General features: G+C 43.5%; 1 protein-coding gene and 1 pseudogene across 1 annotated transcript in view; one reads left to right on the top strand and one right to left on the bottom strand.

The window, feature by feature from the left end:
• Window positions 1-1796: 1796 nt before the first annotated feature.
• USP50 (ubiquitin specific peptidase 50) overlaps window positions 1797-12941 on the top strand; it is a 39585-nt gene continuing 28440 nt past the window's right edge. The window contains 3 exon segments of the mRNA XM_078333168.1: window positions 1797-2116; window positions 3166-3361; window positions 8310-8525. Of these exon segments, the coding sequence (XP_078189294.1) occupies window positions 1905-2116; window positions 3166-3361; window positions 8310-8525 (624 nt within the window). The 5' untranslated portion in view covers window positions 1797-1904.
• On the bottom strand, window positions 5838-8174 carry LOC100409403 (heat shock protein HSP 90-beta pseudogene; annotated as a pseudogene).

Below are 12941 nucleotides of genomic sequence, written 5' to 3'. Positions count from 1 at the left end.
CTCCATCCAGCTTTGTTCCCTTGCTGGTGAGGAGTTGTGATCCCTTGTAGGAGGAGAGGTGTTCTGGTTTCAGGTGTTTTCCTCCTTTTTGCACTGATTTCTTCCCATCTTTGTGGATTTATCCACCTGTCTGTGTAGTTGCTGATTTTCAGATTGGTTCTCTGAGTGGACGTCCAGGTTGTTGATAATGAAGTTATTTCTGTATCTTAGTTTTCCTTCTAACACTCTGGCCCCTCTGCTGTAGGACTGCTGAGGTTCACTCCAGGCCCTGCTTGCCTGGGGATCACCTGTAGCAGCTGCAGAACAGTAAGGGTTGCTACCAGTTTCTTCTTCTGCTATCTATGTACCAGAATGTTGCCTGCCAAATGTCGGTCTGATCAGTCTTTTGTGAGGTGACTCTTTGGATATACGGGGGTCAGGGAGCTGCTTAAGGAGACAGTCTGTTTTTTATAGGAGCTCAAGTGTTGAGATGTGAGCTTCGTTGTTCATTCAGAGCTGCTAGGTGGGTACATTTAAGTTTGCTGCAGCAGAACTCATAAACTGCCTTTGTTTCCCCAGCTGCTCTGTCCTGGGGAGTTAGGGCTTTATTTATGAGTATCCGTTGTGCTGCTGCCTTTTTTTTTTCAGGGCTGTCCTGCCCAGCAAGGAGGCAGCCTAGACTCACTCTGGCTGCAGAGGCTTTGCTGAGCTGGTGTGGGTTCTGGCCTGCTGCTGGCTCCGCCCTGCTGCCATGTGAGCTTCCCTGCAGTCCTGTTTATATGGGTGTGGTTAGAACTGCCTCGGCGATGGTGGCCCACCTCTGTAATGGCGGACTCTCTCTGTTATGGCAGGTTGCCTTGGCAATGGCAGGCTGCCTCAGCAATGGCAGACTACCTCCATAGGGGTGGAGTGCCTTGGTAATGGTGGACGCCCCTCCCCCACCGAGCTGCACCATCCTGGGTTCAGCTGTGCTTGCCATGAAACTCTCAACCCTGAGCATTTCCAATTGCTGTTTTCTTTGTTTTTGTGGGGGTGGGACCTGCCGAGGCTGATCACCTGGCTCCCTGCCTCAGAGCCTTTTTTTTTTTTAAGTTGAATGGTTGACTCTCCCCCAGGTGTTCCAGTTGCCTGCTGAAAGGGCACTGTGATCTGTGTGATTTCCCATGCGGTGACCCACTGCACTGGCTGAAACAATGGTGCTGCCTGGGAATCTCCTGGCCTGTCTCCCTGTTTCAGACCCGTTTAATCAGGTGAATGGGTGAATCTGCCTTCCTGCAGCGCCAATTACCAGCTTAAAAGGGCAACCAGACCAGTGTATTTTGTATGAAGAGCCGCCATGCTGCGGCTGGCCAAACAGCTGCACCGGGTGAAACAGCCGTGCTTGCCAAAACATCTGCACTGGCAACCTGTAGGGCTCCTCTGCCTGGGAATCTCCTGGTCTGTGGGCAATAAAGATTCATCTGGAAATGCAGCGTCCACTCACCCTCTGTGCTTTCTCTGGGAGCTGCAATCCTGAGCTGCTCCTAAAGGGCCATCTTGGATCGATCTCCTAGAAAGAAATTTTTATCTGTCTTTTTTGGCTTCCGACACTTGTTCAGAGTTCTGGTCTGAGTAATGTAATTTTATTTTTAATTTAATTTAATTTATTTAATAGAGACAAGTTCTCACTATGTGACCCTGGCTGGTCTCAAACTCCTGGCCTCAAGCAATCCTCCCACCTCGGCCTCCCAAAGGGCTGGGATTACAGGTGTGAGGCACCATGCTCTGCCATAATGCAATTTTAGACTCCAAGTTCCAATAATTCTATCCTTGGTAGGGAATCTGTTTGGGGGAAGTCTTATTAAGAACTCTTCTTTATTTCATAATGGCAGGAGAGGCTTATTGTCATTTGTACATACTTTGTTCTCTCAAAACCCTTTCTTTCCATGTGGCACCAACACAGCACAGAGTGCACAGGTTACTATGATACCCTTCCAGTTAAGGAGGCTGATGGGAACCAGCCCCATTTTAAGGGAGTGACCAGCCTGAGGAACTTGGGCAACACATGCTACACGAATGCCATCTTATAGTGTCTCTGCAGTATCTCACCACTGGTGGAATACTTCCTCTCTGGGACGTACATCACTGCTTTTCAAAAGTAAGACCATCTGCATTCCCTGCAGCCCAGCCCTAAACCCACTTACAGGTGAGGTTAGAGAAGGAACTCTGGAATCCCCATTAAAGGCTAACCAAGTCAGTAGAGGTTGTATCTTCCCAGATAACATGCTAGGGTAAGTAAAAGTGTGAAGGGCAACCAAGAAATGAATGCAGCTCCTTTTTTTTATTTTTTATTTTTGAAACAGGGTCTCATTCTGTTGCCCAGGCTGGAATGCAGTGGCACGATCTCAGATCCCTGCAACCTCTGCTCCTCACATTCAAGCCACTCTCCTGCCTCAGCCTCCTGAGTAGCTGGGATTACAGGCACATGCCACTATGCCTGGGTAACTATTTTTTGTATTTTAGTAGAGACAGGGTTTCACCATGTTGGCCAGGCTGTTTTCGAACTCCTGATCTCAGGTGATCCCTGTCCCCATCCTGACCCACCACCTCGGCCTCCCAAAGTGCTGGGATTACAGTTGTTAGCCACTGAGTCTGGCCCTTCTTTTTTTTTTTGAGATGAAGTCCCTCTCTGTCACCCAGGCTGGAGTGCAATGGCAATTTTGGCTCACTGCAACCTCTGACTCCTGGGTTTAAGCAATTCTCTTGTTCAACCTCCTGAGTAGCTGGGATTATAGGTGACTGCCACAACACCTGGCTAATTTTTTTATATTTTTAGTAGAGACGGATTTTCTCCATGTTGGCCAGGCTAGTCTTGAACTCTTGACCTCAGGTGATCCGTCCACCTCGGCCTCCCAAAGTGCTGGGATTACAGGCATGAGCCACCTCACCTGGCCCTTTTTTTTTCTTTTAAACAGAGTCTTGTTCTGTCACCCAGGCTGGAGTGAAGTAGTGGTATTATCACAGCTCACTGCAACCTCGACCTTCTGGGAGCTCAAGCAATTCTCGTGCATTGGCCTCCCCAAGTGCTGGGGTTACAGGTGTGAGACACCACACTTTTCCATTTTGGTACTAACTTCCCAGGCCTGGGTGATTACATGCCTTCTTTTCATTAAATCAGCCAGAATCATATCCCTTTCTTCTTCCACGCGATTGCAGTGAGGTTGTCGTGGCTTTTGCCTACCTTATGACAGACATGTGGCTTGGAGACTCAGACTGTGTCTCAACAGAAATATTCCAATCAGCTCTTGGCAACCTCTACCCAAAATTTACGAAAAAGACACAAAAAGATGGTCAGGAATTCTTGATTTATGTCCTAAATGAACTTCATGAAGCTCTAAAAAATGTGAGTAGAATTAATGACATTAAAATAAGATAGTCCTGCACCTTTATCAGCAACTTCCATTTTTCATTCTTTTACTTGTTCAGTTAATATTGTCTACTTTATGCCAAGCATTGTGCTAGATGTTCCGTGGAGAACATTCAAGTTAGCATCTGAATGTGGCCATAGTTACCAAACTTGCTTGTCATAGAACCACCTGGGAAGATTTTAAAACACAGATTCTAAGGCATGTACTCCAAGGGTAATGAATTAGAATGTCTTTTGGGAAAGCTTACTTGGCATTTCCAGTGGTCAGCCAGGTGTGGGAAACACTAATCTATTTTTCTTTGTAAATAAAGGCTGCATGGACTAGTTTTCGTTTTGTTTTGTTTTGTTGTTTTTCAAGATGGCGTCTAGCTCCATGGCCCAGGCTGGAGTACAGTGGCATGATATTGGCTCACTGCAACCTGTGCCCCTGGGTTCAAGCAGTTCTGCCTCAGCCTCCTGAGTAGCTGGGATTACAGGCTCCTGCCACCATGCCCAGCTAATTTTTGTATTTTTAGTGGAGATGGGGTTTCACCATGTTGGTCTGACTGGTCTTGAACTCCTGACCTCATGATCTGCCCACCTCGGCCTCCCAAAGTGCTGGGATTACAGGCGTGAGCCACTGTACCCGGACTGGACTAGTTTTTAAAAGTACAAAATATATTCCTCATAAGAAATAACATGGATTTGTAGGTCTCAAGGAAATTTAAGCTAAATAACATATAGAATAACATTCTTAGTTTAAATTTTCTTGGGACCTACAAATTCATGAAAATATTAAGCTTGATATTAGATTAAGCAACAGATCTATGCCCTGCAAAGCTTCATCCTCAAACCAAACATGCCTAACCCGAGTTCATCACTGAATTAGGATATACACTTCATTAAACATGAAATCATCAGTTACTCTAGAGGTTTTGCCTTTATTTACAAAACTCACTGCACTTAGCCTTGGTCTGAGACGCACATTCTCTGAAATGTGTCCTTGGCTTTATGCAGTGTTCTTCTGCTAATATTACCTCATTGCACCTCTAATATCCAGGGAATGGTTAGCATAAAGATTGCAAACTATAGCTATTAATTGTTCTCATTTGCAGGCTTCAGTTCTGTTTTTCATTTTGAGTAATAAAGATATTATAAAAAGGCATTCATGGGCCAGACTCAGTGGCTCATGCCTGTAATCCCACTTTGGGGGCCAAGGTGGGTGGATCACGAAGTCAGTAGTTCAAGACCAGCCTGGGCAACATAGTGAAACTCTGTCTCAACTAAACACACACACACACACACACACACACTAGCCAGGAGCAGTGGCAGGTACCTAGAGTCCCAGCTACTTGGGAGGCTGAGGCAGGAGAATACCTTGAACCCGGGAGGCAGAGGTTGCAGTGAGCCAAGATCTGTGGAGCTAATGCATCTTGAAAATGTATCTTCTACTGAGGTTCTTAAATCACTGAAAATTCAGGGTGTGCCCCAGAAATGCTGTTGCTGAGTATGAGCTAGATCCAAACCAGGCCACAAGTTTCGTTCAATCAGGCTGCCTTAGGAATTTGAGATTTGCTGTCTTATCTTTTATCTTTTTTAAATTAACCCTGTAGAGACTGGATTTTGCTGTGTTACCAAATATGATCTCAAACTCCTAGTCTCAAGTGACCCTCCTGCCTCAGCCTCCCACAGCACCAGGATTACAGGTGTGAGCCACCATGCCTGGCCAAGATTTATTCTTTTAAAAAAGTATTTTCTAGAAGTTAAAGGATAAAGGGCTACAGAATGTAACCTGAAGGGACTGGAGAGAGGAAAGATTGGATTTCTTAATATTTTACCTTTAGATGTGCTTGAGTAACGTAACACTAATTTAGCTTGCTTGCCCGCTTCCCAGGAAAAACTAGCTCCCAAGGCTGGTAGCTTATGGGGTCATGAATGAATGTTTTACCAGAGTTAGGCTGTCATCATTCCTCTGTTTCACCTAAAGGGAAAATATCTGAATTAACAGAAATCACACATGATAGATACATATACTTTCAAGAATATCTCACTCTATTGTCTGAATCTAAAACTTAAGTGGTTTCTGGTAGCAATGTATTATTCCGATAGAAAAAAAATAAATCATTTTATTGAAAACTTTTTTTTTGAAACATGGTCTCACTCTGCCACCCAGGCTGGAGTGCAGTAGTGCTAACACAGTTCACTGCAGCCTCGACCTCCTGAGTTCAACTTATCCTCCAACATCAGCCTCCCGAGTAGCTGGCACCACAGACATGTGCCACCACGCCTGGCTAATGTTTTGGTTTTTTTTTTAACTGTATAAAAACGGCATATTCTTTATTTTGCATGCTCTAATTTCAGAACAAAATGAACAAACGAAATAAAAAATCACAATACACAACATCCAATCCTACTGTCAGAGTAGGGAAAGAATGGGGGCTTGACACCCTTGTTTCCTGCCTTCAGGACAGAAAAACACCAGACATCAGCAAGGGGAGTCAGATGGGACAGGGGCACTCAAAGCTGCAGGGGGAGCCATGGGGACACTATACAAGGGCAGTTTTCCAACTATGAACTCCTAATCTACTTCTTTCATGCTAGATGCGTCCTCATCACCCTCAAGAGGAGGGATCTCATCAGGAACTGCAGCACTGGGTTCCTCTGCTGCCACTTCATCTTCATCAATACCTAGACCTAACTTGATCATGCGGTAGATGCGGTTGGAGTGGGTCTGGGGATCCTCAAGGGAAAAGCCAGAAGAGAGCAGGGCAGTTTCAAACAGCAGCACCACAAGGTCCTTGACTGCTTTGTCATTCTTGTCTGCCCAGCCTTCTGCCGCAGCGTCTCCACAATAGGGTGGTCAGGGTTTATCTCCAGGTGCTTTTTGGCCATCATGTAGCCCATGGTGGAGTTGTCCCGAAGTGCCTGGGCTTTCATGATCCACTCCATATTGGCTGTCCAGCCATAAGTGCTGGTCACAATGCAGCAGGGTGAAGACACAAGCCTATTGGAGATTGTCACCTTCCCCACCTTCTTATCTAAGATTTCTTTCATGAGCTTGCAGAGGTTCTCAAACTTTGCCTTGCTCTCTTCCATTTTCTTCTTCTCCTCCTCATGCTCCGGTAGCTCCAGACCCTCCTTGGTAACTGAGACCAGGCTCTTCCCATCAAACTCCTTTAGTTGCTGCACACAGTATTCGTCAATGGGCTCAGTCATATATACCACCTCAAAGCCCCGCTTCCGGATTCGCTCCACAAAAGCTGAATTGGCCACCTGCTCTTTGCTCTCACCAGTGATGTAATAGATGGACTTCTGTGTCTCCTTCATGCGAGAAACATACTCTGACAGGGATGTCATCTCATCTCCAGACTGGGAGGTGTGATAGCGCAGCAGCTCAGACAGGTGGCGTCGGTTAGTGGAATCCTCGTGAATTCCAAGCTTGAGATTTTTAGAGAATGCCTCATAGAATTTCTTATAATTCTCCTTGTCTTCCGCCAGCTCAGAGAAGAGCTCAAGACACTTCTTAACAATGTTTTTGCGAATGACTTTCAAGATTTTACTCTGCTGGAGCATTTCTCGGGAGATATTCAGAGGCAAATCCTCAGAGTCAGCCACACCACGGATAAAGTTGAGATACTCTGGTATCAACTCATCACAGCTGTCCATGATGAATACACGATGGACATAGAGTTTGATGTTGTTCTTCTTCTTGTTCTCAAAAAGGTCAAAGGGAGCCTGACGAGGAATGAATAGCAATGCCCTGAGTTCCAACTGACCTTCTACAGAAAAGTGCTTGACTGCCAAGTGGTCTTCCCAGTCATTGGTGAGGCTTTTGTAGAATTCTCCATACTCCTCTTGAGTGATGTCATCAGGGTTTCTAGTCCAAATAGGCTTGGTCTTGTTTAGTTCTTCCTGATCAATGTATTTCTCTTTGATCTTCTTAGTTTTCTTCTTCTTATCCTTACCACTATCATCCTTCTCGTCTGAACCCACATCTTCAATCTTGGGCTTTTCTTCATCATCTTTATCTTCCTCTTCTTTCTCACCTTTCTCTTCCTCTGCCTCATCATCACTAATTTCCTTCTCTCGTTCCTTCTCCAAATAAAGGGTGATGGGATAGCCTATGAACTGAGAGTGCTTCTTCACTACTTCTTTGACCCGTCTTTCTTCTAAGTACTGTCTGATCTTCTTTAAGGTGGAGGATCACTTTGGTACCCCTGCCAATGGGCTCACCATGGTCAGCACGCACAGTGAAGGAGCCTCCAGCAGAAGACTCCCAGGCATACTGTTCATCATTGTTGTGCTTTGTGATCACAACCACTTTCTCTGCCACCAGGTAGGCAGAATAAAAGCCAACACCAAATTGCCCAATTATGGAGATGTCTGCACCAGCCTGAAGAGCCTCCATGAATGCTTTAGTACCAGACTTGGCACTGGTTCCCAAATTATTTATGAGATCTGCTTTGGTCATGTCAGTGACTGTGTCTACCAAAGTCAAGGTACCTTCCTGAGGGTTGGGGATGATGTCAATTTTCAGCTCTTTACCACTGTCCAACTTGGAAGGGTCTGTCAGGCTCTCATAGCGAATCTTGTCCAAGGCATCAGAAGCATTAGAGATCAACTCCCGAAGGAAAATCTTCTTGTTGGAATAGAAGGTATTGATGATGAGAGACATGAGTTGGGCAATTTCTGCCTGAAAGGCGAAACTTTCCACCTCCTCCTCTCCATGGTGCACTTCCTCAGGCATCTTCAAAAGAAAAGGCTCACAGGTATTAGAAAGCAAGGTGGGCTGGCTGTCCAACACACACACGGCACAGGAGCAGCACCGAAGTGACTCGAGAGTGGTTTTTTTTTTTTTTTTTTAGAGATGGAGTCTCACCATGTTGCCACAACCTTTTTTAAATAACCAATAATTGATTTGGGTGAAATTTGCTCCTTGATTCAGTACCACTATTCCTGGAGAAGATCATATGAGAAAGGACCTACTCAGAGATGCTGCAGGAAGTCAGTTACCACTGAGACATCCATCATCACCCGGCTGTTTGAAGGGCAGCTCAGTTACAGCATCGTATGTTTAAAGTGTGAGAAATGCACCTACAAGAACGAAGTTTTCACTGTCCTCTCACTCCCCATTCCATCCGAATATGAATGTTCCCTTCAGGTAGGAATTCGGGATCCCTGGACACTTTGTCTTGCTATGCTCTCAGCCCTGGGTTTTCTAAGGGCTGTTTACTATATTTGTCTAGTATGAGAGATGGCTTTATAACTTTAATTTTAAAAGAAATAGGCTGGGCGCAATGGCTCATGCCTGTAATCCCAGCACTTTTGGAGGCCAAGGCAGGCAGATAGCACCTGAGGTCAGGAGTTCGAGACCACACTGGCCAACATGGTGAAATGCTGTCTCTACTAAAAATACAAAAATTAGTTGGGCATGGTGGCAGGTACCTGTAATCCCAGCTACTTGGGAGACTGAGGCACAAGAATCACTTGAACCCGGGAGGCAGAGATTGTAGTGAGATCACACCATTGCTCTTCAGCCTGGGTGACAGAATGAGTCTCTGTCCTAAATAAATAAATGAAATAAAGAGGAAGTCCATGATGATGGTATTTTTTTGTAGGGGATGTACTGGCCAAAAGTTACTATGAATTCAATCATATTTTTAAACGCACTCAACAAAATACCTGATTATAAAACTGGAGGAAGATGGCAGCAAAACACACTGCCATGTGTGTACCTATGCTACTATCTTGCACGATCTGCACATGTACCCCACAACCTAAAATGCAATAAAAAAAAACTGGAAATACTGTGGGATTTATTTAGTCTATTGAAATAGCTTTGTGCATATAAGAAATTTATAATTTTTTCCAAAAAGTTTAGACCCTCCCTCACGCCAGAGGGGTCTGTAAGGCCCAGACTGGGAACTAGCTATTAAAAATTCTAGACTCAGGCCGGGCGCAGTGGGCTCATGCCCATAATCCCAGCACTTTGGGAGGCCAAGGCAGGTGGATCACGAGGTCAAGAGATCAAGACCATCCTTGCCAACATGGTGAAACCCCGTCTCTACTAAAAATACAAAAAGTAGCTGGGCATGGTGGCACGCGCCTGTAGTGCCAGCTACTCGGGAGGCTGAGGCAGGAGAATCGCTTGACCCTGGGAGGGGGAAGTTGCAGTGAGCTGAGATTGCACATTGCACTCCGGCCTGGCAACAGAGCAAGATTCCATCAATTCTAGACTCTTAGTCTTGAGCTCTTATATTTTGGACTAAAGCTGTGAAATGTTTTGGAAAGAGAGAATGGAATCTATTGCCTTGGTTTACCTCTCGAATTTTCTTCACCATAATGCCAAAAGTTCATCTGTAAGTGGGGATGTGGGCGTGGGGTGGGTGGCAGTAGAAGGCAGGCAGCAATAAGGAGTAAACAAGGGACAGACACCAAAAAAACTTTCTGCAGAATTATACAAACGTGTACTTTTTCTTCCTAAATTATGATAGCACATCTATTGCTGAAAGTTTCACTTACCAGAGATGGGGTTTCACCATATTGGCCAGACTAGTCTTGAATCCCTGACCTCAAGCAATCCACCCACCTCAGCCTCCCTAAGGGCTGGTATTACAGGCATGAGCCACTGTGCCTGCCATGTGTTTAATTTCAAATTCCATTTGTTTAAAGCTGATGAGTAATATACTTTCTCAATATTAATCTTGTATTCTACAATCTTGCTTTAATTGTTATTTCCAAGAGATTTTTTTGTTGATTTCTTCAGATTTTCAACATATACAATCATGTCACCTGTAGACAAAGGCAGTTTTACTTCTTACTTCCCAATCTGTATACCTTTTATTTTCTTGTCTTATTTTAGCTAGGACTTCTAATACAATGTTGAAACATAGTGGTGAGGGAGGGAGTCGGGCAAAAAAAAAGAAGAAAAGAAAAGTGGTGGTGAGAGGGGACATCCTTGCCTTCTTCCTGACTGTAGTGGGAAAGCTTCTACTTACTCACCATTAGCTATGATGTTAGCTGTGGATTATTTGTAGACATTCTTTATTAAGTTGAAGAAGTTCTCCTTTATTCTTAGTTTACTGAGAGTTTTTATCTTGATGGGTGTTTTTCTGTGTCTGTTGATTTGATTGTGTGTATGATTTTTTTCCCTTTAACCTAATTATATGATAGATTTCATTAATTTTTCCAATGTTGGACCAGCCTTGCATACTGGGATAAAGGTATGTAGCTAGGACTATAGGTGTAAGCCACAATGCCCAGTTAATATTTTAAAATATTTTTGCAGAGATGATGACTCACTATGTTGCCTTGAACCCTTGGGCTCAAGAGAATCGCCCACCTTGGCTTCCCAAAGTGCTGGGATTACAGGGGTGAGCCACGTGGCCAGCCCATTTTCAAATTTCTTTCAAGGTACCTTCTTTGACTTGTGTTATTTGGAAGCATGTTGTTTAATCTCCATGTATTTTGGGATTTCCTAGATATCTTTCTGTTTTTCCATTTTAGTTTAATTCCACTGTGGTCTGAGAGCAGAGATTATATAATTTCTATTATTTTAAATTTGTTAAAGTGTGTTTTAACAAGCACACCTTAGGCCAGAAGGTCTAAGTTATTCTTATTTAGCCTAGCTAGAGGCTTGGTGAATGTTCCATGTGAGTTTGAGAATAATATATATTCTGCGGTTGTTGGGTGAAAGAATCTATAGATGTCAGTTATTTCTATGGACAGGTGGTGGTGCTGAGTTGAACTATATCCTTACTAATTTTCTGCCTGCTGGATCTGTCCATTTCTGACAGAGGTGTGTTTATATCTCCAATTATAAAAGTGGATTTATCTATTTCTCCTTGCAGTTCTATCCATTTTTTTTTTTTTTTTTTTTTTTTTTTTTTGGTGAGACATAGTTTTGCTCTGTCACCCAGGCTGGAGTTCAGTGCTGCAGTCTTGGCTCACTGCAGCCTCTGCCTCCTGGGGTTCAAGCAATTCTTGTGTCTCAGCCTCCTGAATAGCTGGGACTACAGGTGTGCAGCACCACAACTGGCCAATTTTTGTATTTTTAGTAGAGATAGGTTTTCACCATGTTGGTCAGGCTGGGCTTGAAGTCCTAATCTCAAGTGACCTGCCCGCCTTGGCCTCTCAGAGTGTTGGGATTACAGGCATGAGTCACTAAGCCTAGCCAGTTTTTCCTCATGTATTTTGACACTGTGTTGTTAGGTGCATAAACATTACAAATTTCTGTGTCTTCTTGAAAAATTGATCCCTTTATCATTATGTATGGCCCCTTTTATCCTCAATCACTTTCTTTGCTTTGAAGACTGCTCTGTCTGAAATTAATATAGCTACTCCCACATTCTTAGTGGTAGGATGATATATTTTTCTCCATCTGTTTACTTTTAGTCTCTGTGTGTCTTTATATTTTAAGTATATTTCTTGTACATCATATATAATTGAGTTTTATTTTTGATTCACTGTGACAATCTGTCTTTTAATTAATGTATATAGACCATTGACATTCCAAGTGATTATTGCTGTTGGGTTGAATGTCTGTCATATTTGTTACTGCTTTCTATTTGTTGCCCTTGTTGTTTGTGTTTCTATTTTATCTACCACACTTTTCCTGCTTTTTGTGGTTTTAACTGAGCATCTTATGAGACTCCATTTTCTCTCCTTTATTACCACATCAGTTATACTTTTTAAAACATTTTTTAGATTCTGGGCACAGTGGCTCATGCCCATAATCCCAGTACTTTGGGAGGCCGAGGCGGGTGGATCACCTGAGGTCAGTTGTTCAAAACCAGCCTGACCATCATGGAGAAACCCCATCTCTACTAAAAATACAAAATTAACCAGGTGTGGTAGTGCATGCCTGTAATCCCAGCTACTCAGGAGGATGAGGTAGGAGAATTGTTTGAACCCGGAAGGTGGAGGTTGTGGTGAGTCGAAATCTCACCATTGGACTCCAGCCTGGGCAACAAGAGAGAAACTGTCTCAAAAAAAAAATTTCTTTTTTAGTGGTCGCCCTAGAGTTTGCAATATTCATTTACAATTAATCTATGTCCACTTTCAAATAACACCATACTGCTTCCCTTGTATCATAGCTGTTATTTATTTCATTTATATTTAAAGATATACAAGAATATATATGATATATACATAAGGATACATAATTGAATATATTGTTGCTATTATTGTTTTGAGTAAACTGTTACGTTTGATTAATTATAATAAAAATAAACATTTAAATTTTACCCTCACTTATTCCTTCTTCAGTGCTCTTTATGTAGATCCAAGTGTTTGGCCTATATCATTTTCCTTCTCTGTAAAGAATTTCTTTTAAAATTTCTTTTTTTTTTTGAGATGGAGTCTCACTCTGTCACCCAGCCTGGAGGGCAGTGGTGCGATCTCGGCTCACTTAACTTATGCCTCCTGGGTTCAAGCAATTCTCCTGCCTCAGCCTCCAGAGTAGCTGGGACTACAGGCCCACACTACTATGCCAGGCTAATTTTGTATTTTTGGTAGAGACAGCATTTCACCATGTTGGCCAGGCTGGTTTTGAACTCCTCACCTCAACTGATCCACC

This window comes from Callithrix jacchus, chromosome 8, assembly GCF_049354715.1.
Source record: "Callithrix jacchus isolate 240 chromosome 8, calJac240_pri, whole genome shotgun sequence".
NCBI classification, from domain to species: Eukaryota; Metazoa; Chordata; class Mammalia; order Primates; family Cebidae; genus Callithrix; species Callithrix jacchus.
This window is presented reverse-complemented; position numbering and strand designations above follow the sequence as displayed.